This window comes from Micromys minutus, assembly GCF_963924665.1.
Source record: "Micromys minutus genome assembly, chromosome: 21".
Lineage (NCBI taxonomy): Eukaryota > Metazoa > Chordata > Mammalia > Rodentia > Muridae > Micromys > Micromys minutus.
Window position 1 is genome coordinate 30,389,239 of NC_137956.1, and position 17,438 is coordinate 30,406,676.

At 43.2% G+C, this 17,438-nt stretch overlaps 1 protein-coding gene across 1 annotated transcript; it reads left to right on the forward strand.

Annotated features, from left to right (window-relative positions):
- Window positions 1-1,188: 1,188 nt before the first annotated feature.
- LOC308434380 (proline-rich protein 23A3-like) lies at window positions 1,189-1,968 on the forward strand (the record flags this gene model as incomplete). The annotated part of the gene is made up of 1 exon (XM_080934666.1): window positions 1,189-1,968. One exon carries the CDS (start codon window positions 1,189-1,191, stop codon window positions 1,966-1,968), a length of 780 nt encoding a protein of 259 aa, XP_080790792.1.
- Between the last annotated feature and the right edge of the window lie 15,470 nt (window positions 1,969-17,438).

Sequence of the window (17,438 nt, forward strand, 5' to 3'; positions counted from 1 at the left end):
ACACAAGTAATAATTCCATTTTTAAAGGGGGGATGAAGGAGGCTGGAGAGACACCTCATCCCTGAAGAGTACTTGTTGATATTCCACAAGACTCAGGTTTGATTCCCAACACCCTCACCTTGGCTCACAACTATCTGTAGCTCCAGTTGCAGGGGATCCAGTGCCCTCTTCTGGCCTCCAAGAGCAGAGCATGCAAGTGGTACAAGAAACCCTGGCTGCATTTGGCATAAACCCACTTGTGGTGTAAGACTATGGTCTCGGGTGTACTTTGGAAGCAGAAGGTTAAAAGTTCAAGCTCACAGTCTTCTAGATAATAAGTCCGGGAAGCATAGCAAATGAAAGATCCTTTCTCCCACTCCACTCCCCAAGAAGTGTGTTTTTAGTTTTGATTTTTTTTTTTTTTTTACATTTTTGGTACATTTGTTTACTATGTGAATGCGTGTGCCACAGCATGTCACCATGTAAAACTGAGATCAAATCCAGTTCATCAGGCTAGGCCATGAGAGTTCTATTGAGCCCTCTCTGGACCAGAATTGTTTTGTTTTTGAACCCACGTGTCACTCTGCACTCATCTTTGACTCAAACACAGATTTCTTTTCTTCGGTCTCCAGAATGAGGGATGTATGGGCGAACCAAAGATGATTTCAGGTGTGAGTACTTAACGTCTCACATCCGTCCCGGCTACTTAGTAACCCATTCTCTAAACGGCGCTAAGGAAATTTCACGTGGCATTTAACTGAGTGTGGTTTGGTAGGATGGGAGCAAGTAGTTTTTCAGCGATGTTTTAGAATACCCGAAACCATAGAAGTTCTAATCTCGAGCCATCTTGAAATTCTATTCCGGGCAAGACAAACTGCGCAACCCGTTCTGCCTCCTATAGGTCAAAAACTGTATTTCCCAACTACAGCCAAGTCTATTGGCTAGCCCGACACTCCTGGGCGGAGCCTCCAGGACTCAGGCTTCCAAAGGCGCAGCCTAGCCTGACCTTTTCCGTCTTAACTTGGGTTCCGGTTCATCTTTTGAAAGTTGATTGGCATCTAGTAAGTAACCCATCTTGCGTGCGCAATATCCACTCTGGCCAAGCGCAGAGCTCCAGAGCGCGAGACTGCAGCCGCTCCGTCCGCCCCGTCGCACCTGCCCGCGCTGCACCCCGCACCCGCGCCTCTTCATCCCCGCAGCGCCGTCCACATGATGCACCGCAGGCCCCGCAACCCCAGCCCGGACCCCTCGCCCTGCTGGTCACCGCAGCCACCAGCACCCAGCCCTGCCAAGCGCCGCCGCCTCCACCAGGAGCCCGCGAGCCCCGAGACCCTGGCTCAGCCCGAGCTGGAAGCGCCAGCCGAGCCCGCCAGCAGCGCGCTCACCTCCGTGGTGTTCCTGGCCGCCGGATGCGCCCTGCAGCTGCCCCTGGATGGCGTCGACCTGTTGCTGGAACCAGAGCCCACCTCGGTCCTGCAAGTGTCTCTCCAAGGACACACCATCCTCTTGGTACCCGAAGGACTCCAAGCCTCCACCGATTTTGGACAGCCTGGGTTTTCGGTCGCCAGCCCGCAGGGAGCCATTTCGCCAGACATGCCCCAGGACCACCTCGTTGAAATGCAGCAAGAAACCCTCTGTGAGTACTCCTACCCAGAAGGCTGTGATGAGGATGCAGACTTGGACATCCTAACGTTCTTGTCTAAGCCTCTAGCTGGTCAGGCCTCTGGGAGCCTTTCCTCCATCGCAGGGGTGCCCAGTCCTTGGTCTCAGGACCGCGTTCCAGAGCCAAACCCTATGGTGCCTTCCACTGGAGCAGAGCGATATTCTCAGAGGTCTATCTGGGAAATGGACAGCTACCTGCTGAGACCTTTCTCTGGCTCACCACTGCAGCCTCTGCCTCCATCTCCTCTGAGTCCCCAAGAGCAGCCTTCACCATGCCCTCCACGCTCTCCAAGGGCCCGTTGCAAGGCCCGGAAGCGACTGTTCTAGGAATGAACTGCCCTGCACCAATCCTTGACGTCCTACAAGTGAGGGGCTTCTCTACCCCGAGATGCAAGGCACTTAGTCGCCTGTTGTCAGAATAAAAGTGTTGCTGACCGAAAGGACTCTTCCCAAGGGCCCTAAAGATTCCTAGAAATCCAAGTGGTAAATCCCCAACACCCTCTGTTTCTTCTCTAACCAAGAAATTGTTAGGTGCCTTATGCTCTTGGTATCCTTTCGTGATTTCCCGGGATTTTTTTAAGGATTTGGACACGACTAATCTACCTCCTTGTTTCGGGCTGCTCTCCTGGAAAACTACCCAATACCATGATGAACTATAACGGTTACTTCACTTGAATGTACAGGGTTCAAAGCCATCTCCAAAGCTACTGGAATAGTCTTCCTTTCCAGTTCCTTCATTATAGATGAGATTTATGGTGAGTTTTAACAGCTGTTTTCGGCAAGCAGTGGGATATGCATTTGTTCTTTTTCTTTATCTTTGTTCTGTTTTTAGACAGAATCTCATTATAAATCTATGGCTTTCGTAGAACAAACTAGCAGAGGCTGGCCTGCCTCTGCCTCCCCAAGTGCTGGAATCAAAGGCTTGTTCCACTCTGCCAGGCTTGTGTAACTTTTTATGGTATGTTCAAATCAAGATTTCACCTCAACTGCTGGAAAATGTTTACATTACTATTATCCCACATTTTTTTTTTTTTTTTGCTTTAAATTCTTAACTGATTTTTTTCTCCTATAAGCCTAATTTGTAACGTTTTGTATGCAATTGCCATATTTATCTTGTTTTATAAAATAAAATGTCGCTGGTAAAGGTGAGTCAAAAGTCCTAGCTGTTCAGATTTTAGCTGTTCAGATTTCCCAACCTACTTTTACCAAATCCCCTCTTTGTTCTCGGGCTAACCTCAATTTTTATCTTGCTAGAGACTACTTATCTGCTTACGATTTCTTTTTGCATTAATGCAGATTTAAGCTGAGTCTCACACATACTGGGCAAGGACATCCCTAGCTCTCTGCTTACTCTTTATTTTGAGACAGGGTCTCACTGAGTTGCCTGGGCTAGCTTTAAACTCATTCTGTAGACCAGACCCACCTTAAAAATGAAACTCTCACATGAGCCACCCTAGGAGCTGAGGATATTGGCCAGACTTAGCTCTTACATACAGCTTTTTAAAAAAAAAAAAAAAAAAAAAAAAAAAACTGATTTATCATTGATGTACATTTGAGTGAGTGTGTGTGATTTGTGTGTGAACACAGGACCACGTGTGCCATCGAGTGTCTGCCACAACACACCTGTGATAATCACAGGACAACTTGGGAGTCAGTTTTCTCCATCTACCATGGGCTCAGGATGGATTCTGGTTGTCAGACTTTGTAGAGTGAATACTTGTACCTGACAGTCCCATCCCACCAGCCGAGGAAATAGGCTTTAACAGTATCTCCATCGCATCCTTGCTTCTGTAAGCCCCCGAACATGAGTTTGTGTGATAAGTTCTTAGCATTTTATGCTTGAAAATATTTCATTGCATACTCATCTTAACCTGAAATAAGAATGGCTGAGTGGCAATTAATAGACAATAAACCACTGTAGAAGCCCTTGGTCCTGTGAAGGCCCATTTCCCCAGTGTAGGAGGATGCCAGGGTGTTGAGGTGGGAGTGGGTGGGTGGGAGGAGGAGCATCCTCATAGAAGCAGGGGGAGTGGAGATGGAAGAGGGGGGAACCAGGAAAGGGGATAACATTTGGAATATAAATACATAAACTATCTAGTTTTTAATAAGTGGAAAAAAAAAAATCCTTAAATGTACAGTGGACTCCAACACAGTGCTTCATTCCAGATAAACTGGCTGTGAATCCAGAAGTTTAAATAAAAGCAGACTGAATGGAGGGTCAGTATCCAGACCAAAACTAAATAAATACAAATCAGGTTTTTAAACTAGTCTTCCTCACTCCAGCTGTGGCCGGGGGCCTTTCCCTGCAGCCTTCCCTTTGAGCCGCTTCGGGCACTTTCTTCTCCCTTTTCACTTGTTTCTGCCTGAAACTTCATCCATCTTCTTAGCATGCCTCTTGGACTGACTTGAAGTTTCTAGCCACAGTCCTGGAGGATGCGGTATCTGCCATCCCCCTCCCCCAGCCCTTGATCCCACACATACTATTTGACTACTTTAAATTTATTGATCCAGTGTTTCACCATTCTTTGTCTGGCTGTCTGACCAATATCTGAAAAATATCACTTTTATAATTGTAGCCCAGGTTGGTCCCGAAGACCTCATCCTCTGGATTTTGCCTCCCAAGTCCTAGGATTACAGGTGTGTAAAATCTGAAAAAGCCACATCTGGCTTCATTTTACTTCAAATATTTGTTGGGTTTATTTTTTTGTTTTGTTTTTTTGTTTTTGTTTGTGTGTGTGTGTGTGTGTGTGTGTGTGTCACACTGGTTGTAATGAGTGTGCGAGGGTGTTAGTTCTATTTGGCTTGGTGAAATGTAGGTTGACTGTGGTTATTGAAAAATCATCTCTTATCCTGAAATCCTACAAATTTAGACTCAGGCTCAGAGTATCTCATCCATCTTCATGCTGAAAATCCAACCAGATCTATGACTGCAATGCACAGTTTACCTCCTCTGGTTTACTGTATCAGTTACCTTTCGGTTACTGTGATAAAGTACCAAGACCCAAAGCAACATAAGGGAGAAAGAATTTATTTTTAACTTAACCTTAACATCTACGCACAGGAAGCAGGGAGGGGACAGGAGGCTATAAAAATCTTCAACACCACCCCCCAGGGAGATTCCACTCCTAAAGGTTCCAGAACCTCCGAAGATGTGCAAATGCATAAACCTACAAGGGGACATTTCTCATTCTAGATACTCATATCTTGACACTATGAGGTGTGGTGTTGACATAATTAATTCCTTCCAGAATTCAAGCGGTAATGTTTCTGTGAGAAAAATTCTCATTTCAAGAGTGTATTCATTTTCCAGGATGTTTGCTTCCTTTATTTTAAAACTTCCCCTTAGCCAGGCAGTGGTGGTGATCTTTCATCCCAGCACTCAAAAGAGGCAGAGGCAGGAGGATCTCTGTATGTTCAAGGCCAGAATGAGTTCCAGGACAGCCAGGGCTACACAGAGAAACCCTGTCTTGGAAAAAAAATCAAAACAAAAGCACTTTCCCTTAAAGTCACAGTTGGCTTGTTTGTGGGTGTTACTTTAATACGGTTTACCTTTCTGTAAATGTATTCATTCTTCATTGTGCTGGATTACCTCCTTGATCAGAAGGGTGAAGGGTGTTTGTGTTTTGTTTTAGGAGTTTTTATTTGGTTGGTTTGGTTTGGGTTTTTGTTTGTTTTTGGATTTTTTTGGGGGGGGTTGGTTTGGTTTTTGTTTTGTTTTTTTTGCTTTATTGGTTTGGTGGACACAGAATTCATCTTTCTCCTCCTACATTTGTAATTCTTCTTTTTTAAAAAAAAAAATATAAGTACACTGTAGCTGTCTTCAGACACACCAGAAGAGGGCATCAGATCCCATTACAGATGGTTGTGAGCCACCATGTGGTTGCTGGGAATTGAACTCAGGACCTTTGGAAGAGCAGTCAGTGATCTTAACTGCTGAGCCATCTCTCCAGCCCTACACTTGTAATTCATACACTTGCATATGTACAACTCCCGGGCACATATACAAAATCCTCCCTTTAGAGGGTTTGCAGCTCGTCTCTCTAAAGGACTACAGATCTGACACTGAAGACACTGAAGCACTTTCATCTTTGCTCCTTCACGGTTTGACAGTTGGTAGATGTTCAGCTCCTCATAGGAATGGACGGTTCAGTCACCACACCTTTCATTCTCTGCTCATCAAATACCTTAACATGTCAGCTAGTTAGCCAACAACTGAACTTACTACTCCCTTTCTGGTCCCTAATTGGGCTAGATGCTGGGTATAAAAGCTAACCATGATCTTAGCCAGTTGGAAACTTTCCATGTTATAGTACTAACCTACCAGGCAAGATATGCCCTCTGGTGCAGTGGTACTTAGAAGGCTATTGGGATAAACAGTTAATTCTTACTGCCTTTGAGACGTTTTCCACAGGAGGGAATTCACACATTGAGTACACAATGTAATCAAAATCAATGGCTTGGAAGTCATAGGTCCTAGAGTAGAGCCTAATACTGCTGTATTGGTAAGTGGGCAGTTGTCATATGTGTTTACACACATGTATTTAAACATACAGACTAGTGCTACCTTCAATCTTGGCCAGGGAAGCTTCTGTTTGCTATGGTTAGCAGTTTATACAAATACCCACAACTGTTAAAAGTGCTAAGACTAAGTGGCTACCGAGTGTTCAGCCATTAGGGCCAATGGCACATCTGTATCAGCTGCTCTCCTGACACCCACCATGATAAAAGGCTAGAGAACATCCCGGAACGCTATAAACAGGAGGAGGAGAGGAGGAGTGTTATAAAATGCTGAGTTAATAGATCTGTTGCAGCCACTGCCCTCATGAGCTCATCATAGCTATGGCGGCCTGCGCAAGACATGCACAAGATCAAGCCAGTGAGATCCGTCTCCAGGACAACAGGCAGCATCAAATGAACTCCATGGGTTAGAGAAGGAAGGAGAAGGGGAACATGAGACCACATAAAGTAGGAAAGGGGACATGGTAGAGGTGCCTGGGGGTACCAAGGAAGAGGTGGATGTGAACAAGATACATTTTTTTTTCTGTGTGAAACTGTCAAAGAATAGCTCTGTCTAATAACAGAACAAAATGGACTCTGGCACGTCCTGTCTTGTGGTTGCATGAAAAGCTTTGGGGAGGAGGGTTAACACACTCGGCTCTTGGGAGGCCTAGCTATAGGCAAAGTAGTCTTCTCTTGGGAGAGTACACTATATTCAGGACTAACTTTTTAAGTCTTTAACATTTATTATTATACATGTAGATGTAATGGGGAGGACACACACGGTCAGAGGACAATTGTCAGTTCTCTACATAGATCTCAGGGACTGCAGGACTAACTTTCTTGCTGGGGACAATAGTACAGAGGCTTTAAGCTCTTAATTAAAAAAAGGAAAATCAAAGATCACATGAAAAAGCACTAGAAGTGAAAAATAGAAGAGAGGGGAAGCAGACCTTCAGGTGGTAAAGTATTATTTATAAACATCAGGGATAGATGTGATTGGGTGGAGGCATAAAGGAGAAATACCAAACCTCTATGCATTTAATCCATAAAACACTGAAATACATCAGTACTGAAGGCATTTAACAACAAATTAGGGAAAGGTTAAAATGGAAATACTGCAGAACTGGGAAGATCACTCATAAGCCTACAACCTATAAGTCAGAAATATGAAATGGAGCTAAGGCCAATGGAGAGCAACAGCTGTTCTAGCAAATGCTTATGGGCAGTGAGTAAGCACTGAGGGTGGAGGGGCAGCATTATCAGAGAGAAGATAGAAAAGGAAGATAGCTACAAAGGAGAAAGAATCTACTAGGAAATGAGCTTTTGGGGGTGTTGGAGAGATGGCTGGGTGGCTAAGAGCATTGGCTGCTCTTCTAAAGAACCCTAGTTGAAATCCTACTACCTATGTGGTAGCTCACAACTATTTGTAAGCCTGGGGAATCCAAGACCTTCTTGTGGCTTTCCTAGGTACTGCACACAGATGGTTTATAAACAGGTACGCATACATATAAAATGAAAATGAAATTTCAATAAATAAAAACCAGAAGCCAGCACATGGCGGGTTAGGAGGAAATGATAAAGAACTGACTCCATCAGAGCCCAGCTGGGTCAACCCATGAGCAGACATGGCCGACTCAGCAGCTGCACCACCCAGTCCCCTGACATCAGCATCTCCTGTCCTGGGCACCTGTCTGGGAGCAGCCTTATAAGGACACTGGTGACTCTTCTGCGTCTCTTCAGCCTTCTCAGTTTCCTCCATGCAAGAAATGGCTACACATGAAGAATTATGCAGTGGATACTTCGAAGTTAGTAACAGAGATTGTTTCCTTGAGTTCTGTGTTTCGTTATGTTGTGTTGAGATAGGGTCTCTCTGTGTAGACCAGGCTGGCCCCAAGTTCACCAAGATCCTTCTGCTTTGGCCTCCCAACACTTAGTTCAATGATGTGCTCCACCACAACTGGTGTGAAGGGATATTTTACATGTCTTCACAACAAAAAGATTGAAGTGGTAAGTGGGCCAAACAAGCTTGATTTAATCATTTCATGTTGTCTTTATGCACTCTAGCACCACTTGGTACCAGTAAATGTACACGACTACTAGTTTGCAATTGGGAGAGACTTTAGGGAAATATAAAGCAAAGATTTGGAGAGAAGATTCATGAAAACATGGTAAATGATTTACAACTGTTTATATCAATTTTATGTGTCAAACATTTTAGTACATGTAACATAGTAAAAATATAAATTGTAGAGGGAGGAAAGATCAGAGGTCAGGGGCAACATGAGACATGGTCCACAGAATCAGTTGGCTGAGACGCATAGGATCAGGGAGACTGTAGGGATGTGACCTAGGCTGTCTTCATATGATATGGCTGAGTAGCTTGGGGTCATAAGGGTGGGAATAGGAACTGTGCCTGACTCTTTTTGCCTACTTATGGGATGGACTCTTTTTCTCCTACTGGTTTGTCTTGATGTGTTGGAATGAGGTGTGCCTGGTCTTACTATATATCTTCTCATACCAAGCTTGGGTGATGTTCCTGAGAGGCTTGCTTTTTTCTGTAGGAAGGTGGGGGAGGGGAGCTGAAAGAAAGAGGAGTTGGGGTCAGGGGAGAGATGGTGGGGTGGAGAGGGAAGAAAAGGGAAGCTGTATTTGAGCTATAGTCTCTAGAAGAAGAATAAAAATAAACTAAAATGAACAAAATATACATTGTGTGAAATTACCCCCGACTCCACAAATCAGTGCAACAGACTAGAGACACCAAAGAAATTTGCACAAAGCAGAAATATCAGCCTACATAATGCTTGAAATAATGGCATTTAGTAGGGTAGGATTAAGTTTTCAATAGACTATGAGAGGACTATTAATTGATACTGCATATTTAAAAATTCGAAATGGATCACTACCTGTGTTTTCAAACTAAAACTTCATGTCCAGTACACTTAAGCTTAAGGTGGACATGAAGTTTTAGTCTGAAAACACTTAGGAAGTTTAGGAAGGTTGTGGTAATATTTACCTGTAATTTCAGGGTAAGGCAGAAGGAGATGTTAAAACAATCTCAACTACAGAGCAAGTTCAAGGCCAGCCTGGTCTCCAGGGAACCATGGATAAAAGGAGGGGAGGGAAAAACAAAACACAAAAGGCACCATTTATACCAGTACATGGAGATAAGTACATGCACTTACCACTAAGTGCAGTAAGAAAGAAGCTTTACAACATTTAGGCCTCTCACATTATATTAGGACAGCTACTTAAAAAGGCTTCAGTGGCTGGAGAGATGGCTCAGCAGTTAATAGCATTCACTGCTCTTCCAGAGGTCCTGAGTTCAATTTCCCACATGGTGGCTCACAACCATCTGTAATGGGATTGGATGCCCTCTTGTGGTGTGTCTGAAGACAGCAACAATATATCTGTGTGTGTGTGTGTGTGTGTGTGTGTGTGTGTTTAATGAAAAGAAACCTCCTGTACACTGGGAAGGCAGAGGCAGGCAGATCTCTGTTAAGCCCAGTCTGGTCTACCAACAGAATTCCAGGACATCCAGGGCTACATAGAAAAACCCTGCCAAAAAACAAACAAACAGAAAAAATGTGGAATAGGCGTGCCGGCAGGGGTCATTTGTTCCTAGCATATGAGAGGCAGAAAGGAACAATTTCTGTGTGTTCAAGCTTGCTCTACATGTCACACTTTTTTTTTTCTGTGAGTGCAGCGGAAGGAACTTTATTGATGGTATTCAAGAGAGTAGGGAGGGTTCCCTAGGCTCCTCCTGTTATTATGGGGGTCTGGGATGGAAATTGGGAGGGAGATGCTCAGTGTTGGGGGCTGAGCTGGGATGGGACTCCTCAGCAACTGAGGGCCTCTCTCTTGCTCTCAGTGTCCTTGCTGTGGGGGCTGGGGGGGTCTGTCCAGGGTTTCTTACTCCTTAGAGGCCATGTAGGCTGTGAGGTCCACCACCCTGTTGCTGTAGCCGTATTCATTGGCATACTAGGAAATGAGCTCCACAGAGTTGTCATTGAGAGCAATGCCAGCTCCAGCATCAAAGGTGGAAGAGTGGGAGCTGCTGTTGAAGTCCAGGATGCCCTTTAGTGAGTCCTCAGCTCCCTGCTTCACCATCATCTTGATGTCATCATACTTGGCAGGCTTCTCAGGCGGCACAACAGATACATTGTGGGTAGGAACTCGGAAGGCCATGCCAGTGAGCTTCCCATTCAGCTCTGGGATGACCTTGCCCACAGCCTTGGTAGCACCAGTAGATGCAGGTATGATGTTCTGGGCTGCCCCATGGATATCACCCCACAGCTTTCTGGAGGGGCCACCACAGTCTTCTGAGTGGCAGTGATGGCATGAACTGTGGTCATGAGCCCTTCCACGATGCCAAAGTTGTGATGGATGACCTTAGCGGGGGTGGGGGGCACTAAGCAGTTGGTGGTGCAGGATGCATTGCTGACAATCTTGAAGGAGCTGTCATATTTCTCATGATTCACACCCATCACAAACATGGGGGCATCAGTCAAAGAGGAGGAGATGATGACCCTTTTGGCCCCACCCTTCAAGTGGGCCCCAGCCTTCTCCATGGTGGTGAAGACACCAGTAGAATCCACAACATACTCAGCATCAGCATTGCCCAATTGGTTTTAGCGGTATCTCACTCCTGGAAGATGGTGATGGGCTTCCCATTCATGGCTAGCTTCCCATTCTCAGCCTTGACTGTGCCATTGAATTTGCCATGGGTAGAGTCATACTGGAACATGTAGACCATGTAGTTGAGGTCAATGAAGGGGTCGTTGATGGCAACAATCTCCACTTTGCCAGATCCTGAGTAGAAGGCAGCCCTGGTAACCAGGAGCCCAATACGGCCAAATCCGCTCACACCGACCTTCACCATCTTGTCTAAGGGACGAGGCTGGCAATGCATGAGAAGATGTGGCTGTTTCTGGAACAGGGAGGAGCAGAGAGCCTACATGTCACACTTTAAATGACTATACCAAAGCAAAGTTTGCAAGTCCAACTTCACTCATAAATCAATAAAATTTATAGAACAAGAGATGAGGGTGGAAAAGGAGTTTAACAGAAAGAGAGAGAACAGATCTACGCATTAGTAATTCCTTAGTGTGGAGGTAATGATAGTACAGGTTTTCATCCCAGCACTCCAAGGCAGATGCTAAACAGCAGTTACTGAGTTCAAGGCCATTGGGTCTATGTAGTGAGTTCCAGACTGGACACAGCAACAATCAGACCCTGTTTAAGAAAAAACAAAACAGGGCTGGAGAGATGGTTCAGAGCACCGGCTGCTCTTCCAGAGGTCCTGAGTTCAGTTCCCAACAACCACATGGTGGCTCACAGCCATCTGTAGTTGAAGCTGATGCCCTCTTCTGGTGTGTCTGAAGATAACAACAGTGTGCTCACATTCATAAAATAAGTAAATCGTTAAAAAAAAACAAACAAAAACTATGTTGTATACTTCAGAATTACTAAAAGAAATTTAAAATATTTTTGCCATAAAATGGTTTGAATATGAGCCGAAAAGCCGGCTAATTAGCTTTGTATCGGGGGCCCCAGACCTAAGCACGACTGTGTCCATCATGGAAGTACCATCATTCAGGAGTTAAAACTCAACAAGTAGATAGAACGCCTAGCCAAAACAAACACATGGCTCATCAAAGTCCTTTGTACTGGGAAAGTCTCTAAATGTGTTTTTGAGAGACCAGATCTTTTGGGTCCACACTCCATCTTAGAGAACCTGACCTAATGGGCCCGTACCTAGCACCAGTCTCCAGATTATTCCTGATAAGACTTGTATCTAGCACTAGGGTCCAGGTTACCCTCCAATAAAAACCTGTGTCTAGCACAAGTTTCCAGGTTATTTTCCAACAAATCTCTACATCCAGGTGACAAGCCTGCCCTTGACACTTCGCTTCCTAACAACCAACAATCAGGAGAAAAACAGAAGTTTATGGTTTGGCTCAAAGCACCAGCCAATTATGTTAAAAGCCATAATAGCCCCCAATCAGATGTGTAGCAGGCTAGATACCTCCCTCTTCCTCTGCAAATGCTTGCTTGAAACTGGACCCAAAGCAGCTTCCTCCTGTTCTGCTGCATCAGAGATGGTGATATAAGCCAAGCTTCAGCTTGAATAAAAATTATATTGGAATCAGCTCCATGGTGGTCTTTTGGGGGTTCACAAACATATCCTGGGACAAGATTTTTGGCTTCTGTAGTTCAGCTTCTAGCTAAATGTTCTTGTTAAATGAAGTATGTCAAGTCAAGATATAGTTTTTGTGATGTGATTAAATGCTCAACCAGAGAAAGGCTTGAACTACACTGGTATCCTGAGTATGTAGGGCAGCCTTGGGCTGTCTAATAAAGAACTTGGATTGAATTAAAATTATGTACAAGCAGGCTTTGCTCATAAATACCACACAACAGCTTCATTTAATCATTCATGATCTACACACAATACAGTACCACCTTGCATTCTCTATATAAATGCATACACAAAATCACTACTTACAGTTGAGAAATACTCATTAGGACAATTAGGATGTGAGAGAGGGCAGAGCTCTTAATGACACTGACTGTTCTTCAAGAATTGCCTCCTCAGGGGGATACAGAGCCCCCCTCAGGCCTCCAAGCGCATGCTCTCACATACACAAGCACCCAAAAATAAAATAATTAGTGTAGCCAGCATGGCCAACTCTTGGTTCTTTTCTCTCAAAAATTAATATACAAAGGAGCCAGTCTTAATAGAAGGTAAAAGAAAATCTCAAAGGCAAGAACTAGTAAAAATACATCAACTTAAATTTTATCATTTGGTAACAATTCCGATATTAAATATTTAGTGATAAGTATTAACCATATTAAAATGTCAGTTCTGTGAAACTGCCTGTTCTCACCCACATAACTGCAAACTAAATTTCTATAAAAACAAAGGAATGCACTGACACAAACAGGTGAGAACACACACACACACACAGACGGAAGATGACTGAGTTCAGTGGAGAAACCGAACTTTTTAATATCAACTAACAAGACCATGTTTTTGCCCTTGAAAACTGAAATTGAATCACTATCTCTGGCTTCACATAATCTGTTCCATCAGGATCCAGAGGTTAAGTTGTGCTGCTGTGAGGTGCAGGCTTGTGACAGGAGCACTGAGGAGAAAAGAGAAGAGAACCAAGATGCAAGGCTACAGTGGATGCACTGACCCTTCTTATGTGGGACCAAGAGTTGAATTGTGAAAGTATCATGTGAAAATAGAGAAAAAGCCCAGTGTGGAGGTGCCTGCCTGTGTTCCCACTAAAAGGTGGATGGCTGGAGGCACGTGTGTTCGGAGTTTGCTCACACACTAAGCTACATGGAACATTCAAAGACAACCCTGTCTACCTGAGACAATGGGTCAAAGAAATAAAAACAAAGACTGAGAGACTGGAGAGATGGCTCAGCACTTAGAAGAATTATGGCTCTCCTCCCTCAGAGGGTTTGAGTGACTCTTGCCTGGTGATCACCTATCAGATATACTGGATATCAGATACTTACACACTATAATAACCATACTAAATGTAGTTATTATAGATATAAAAAAAAAAAGGGAAATACTTTTATGTCTGCGGGTTGGGTCACCACAACATGAGGAACTGTTTAGTGGGTCCAAGCATTAGGTAGGTTGAGAACCACTACCTTAAAGGACTAATAAGTCTGCAGCATTCACATACATGACCCTTAGCCACCTGCAACTACAAGTTCAAATCATATGGCACACCCCACTCTTGCTTGCTTGCAGGAAATATGAACTAACAAAGGCATACTAACACAAACACACACATGAACAAATAAATACATGGTCTTTTTAAAGCATAAAAATTTTAAGGTAAAACTTTTGAAACAGGGAGTGCCTGGTGGCTGCTGTTTGTAATCAGCTGGGCTCTAGAACACCTGGAAGGGATTTTTATTGATTGAATCATTTGAAGTTGGAAGGCCTACCCTGAATCCTGTTTTCTGGATATGGAAAATTTTTTACACATGTATTCCTGACCTTGGGACAAGGACAGAAGTCACCCAGAAGTTCAAGGTTTCCTCAGGTCCACAGTGTGTTGTAGGCCAGTTGGGTTCAGATAAGGTACTCTGTCTGAAAAAGAAATGCTAAAAATATTCTCAAAGTACAGTGGCACATAATTAGAAAAATGAACAGAGCCAGTAAAGAGGAAGGGCAGTGGGGCCTGAGTCATACAAAGTTCTATCTTACACATGTAGAGAATGTCAGCACAAAACTGAAAGACACGAGAACAAATGTAGGGCAGGCCTTTGGGAGACATTTTCCAAAATGCTTAATTAGCTGGGCAGACAGAATCATAACAGAACTCTCTTCCTGTCTTAACAAAATAGGACAATGGTTATCAATATATTTATATAATAATTTCAATGATCTAACATGTGAATGGTTAGAAACCCAATGAAGATACAAATGGAAAAGAGTTGTGCACTCACGCATCAAGGTGTAGGGCTGTATTGAAAGTACAGCAGACACCGGACCGACTTAGGCAATGCCTCTTAACATAGTCAACAAATAAAAAATAAGAAACATAGCAGAAGAAGGGACCAGGCTATGTCCCTGAGCTGTAGTGTTTGTCTAGTTGTGTGAAGATGAGTTCTAAAGAGGGAAGAAAGAGACTAAAAAACGGCTGAAATCTCAGACCCATATAAATATAGCAAACTGCTAAAAAATGCCTCATAGAAATGGAGCAGATCTGATTATTGTCGTTTTCAAGACAAACAAATATATAATTTTGGAACATTTCTTTCACAACATTGTTTCTTGGGAGAATGAACTAATTTTCTACAACATGACTTGAGCAGTCCAGGCTAACCATGAGTTCACGATGCACCCATACTGACTGAGTTGTCACCATTTACCAGGCTGCCATTGGACTCATTATCTTGCTGATTCTGTCTCTGAACCTCTGGCATTGTAGATGTTGTAAAGAATTCACACAAGCACTTTTTTCCTTTGTTTTCACTGGCCTCCAGCATGCGAGGCAAATACTCAATTATTTTCCCAACACTGTCACAATGTCATAAACTCTTTGTCTCACCCCCACCTAGAATTGTGTGTTTGTGTGTGTGTGTGTGTGTGTGTGTGTGTGTGTGTATGTGTGTGTGTGTGTGTGATTCTAGAGGTGCTTGTGGGGTGTGGTAGAGGAATGTTGGGCGTTTTGGGGGTTTAGAAAAGGAATTTGCTCCTGGATGTCCCTGTGGATTGAATTGCCTTTATTTGTGGCACCCCACACAGGAAAATTATTTTTCCACCCACTACCAGGTTGTCAGGATATTTGTCGTATCTAATTTCTAGGTGAGGAACTAGAAATTTACTTTATTCACAAAATAAATTAGAAATGGAAATAACCAAAGAGAAACTTGGGTTGTTCCTTGGAGGTCAAGCTTGGGACTTATCATCAGTAACCAAGATATTTATTGTGACTGTTTTTCAATTAGAAAATCAACCTCTATTTGTATTGTACTGAAGAACATAATTGATCTGGGAAAATGCACAGATGACTTAGTGTTTGCATAGCATGCTAGAGGATTTGATCTAGAGGCCAATGGATTCGGTCTCCTAAAACAGATCAAAACCGTATTTTTGTGAATACTTTAGAACATGCACAATCCTAGAAGTTGGGAGACATTAACATCAATATTATTAGTTCAAGGCCAGTCTGCTACATGGTGACAATTAGGCAAGTCTGGGTATATACTAAATCTACCATAGCCTGGACTTATTGAATCATATCTTAGAAAATTAGTTCATTTTCACAAATCATCACAGTGGGGAAAAAAATCAGAATTAAATCCTTTGACTTGACAACGATAATTAAGCACTTTTGTGCTTGATTTCTAAGGGATATTTTTGAGCATTAGCTATAATTATATTTGTTTGAAACTTGAAGCCTTTTTTAAGTCTCTCTCCTCTCTTCAGTTTTCTGTTAGAGCTCACCTTCACACAAACTAGACAAACACTACAGCTAAGGGACACAGCTGGACCATCCATTGCTATGGTATTATTTATTTATTTATTGACTATATTTATGAGGCATCAGCTAAGTCAGTGTGGTATCCAGTGTAATTGTTAAGTACCCCTGAGCTCTGATGTGAGCATACCACACATTTTCATTTGAATCTTTCTTGGGTTTTTAACCATTTAAATGTTAGGTCAATGTAGTTACTACAGGAATATATTGATATCCACTGGCAGTGTGAGTTAAGGAACAGGGAGACAGCTGTGTCTTGATTCTGACTGTCCTGCTGTGTAAGTGATAGGGGAAAATGTCTCCCAAAGGCCTCCCTACATTTGTTCTCGAGTCTTTCAGTTTCCTGTTGACATTCTCTACATGTGCAAATAGACTTTGGTATGACTCAGGCCCATTGCCCTGTCCTCTTTACTGGGTCTATTCATTTTCCTAAATCTGTGCCACTGTATTTTATAACTTTGAAAGTAATTTTAGTATTTCTAGTCACAAAGAATGTCACATATTCAACCCATTGGCCTAAAACACTCTGTGTAACTGAGGATAACCTTGAACTTCAGAATGACTTCTCTTCCCCTCACAAGGGCTGGAAAACATGTAAGATGATTATTCCACCTCCAGATAACAAGATTCATGGTGTGTCTGCCCCTTCAAAGGATTGAATCAAAAAATCCCTGTAGTGCTGAGCCATCTCTCCAATATCTCAGTCTTTGTCCTTATTTCACTAACACATTTTCTCATGTACGCAGGGTTGTTTTTCAATGCACTATAAAGCTTAGTGTGTGCGCAGACTCCTAACACATGAGCCTTCAGCCATCCACCTTCCAGTGGGATAAGAGGCAGGCACCTCCACACTGGGCTTTTTCTCCATTTTCACATGATACTTTCACAATTCAACTCTTGGTCCCACATAAGAAGGGTCAGTGCATCCCCTGTAGCCTTGCATCTTGGTTCTCTTCTCTTTTCTCCTCAGTGCTCCTGTCACAAGCCTGCGCCTCACAGCAGCACAACTTAACCTCTGGATCCTGATGGAACAGATTATGTGAAGCCAGAGATAGTGATTCAATTTCAGTTTTCAAAGGCAAAACCACGGTCTTGTTATATGATGTTCAAAAGTTTGCTTCCTCAACTGAACTCAGTCATATTTAGTGTGAGTGTGGGTGTGTTGATTTCATTCTTTTGTTTTTAAAAAAAATTCAGTTTGCAGTCATGTGGATGAGCAGAGGCAGTTTCAGAGATTTGATATTTTTAGAATTTTACTGCTCATCACTTATGTTTAATGTT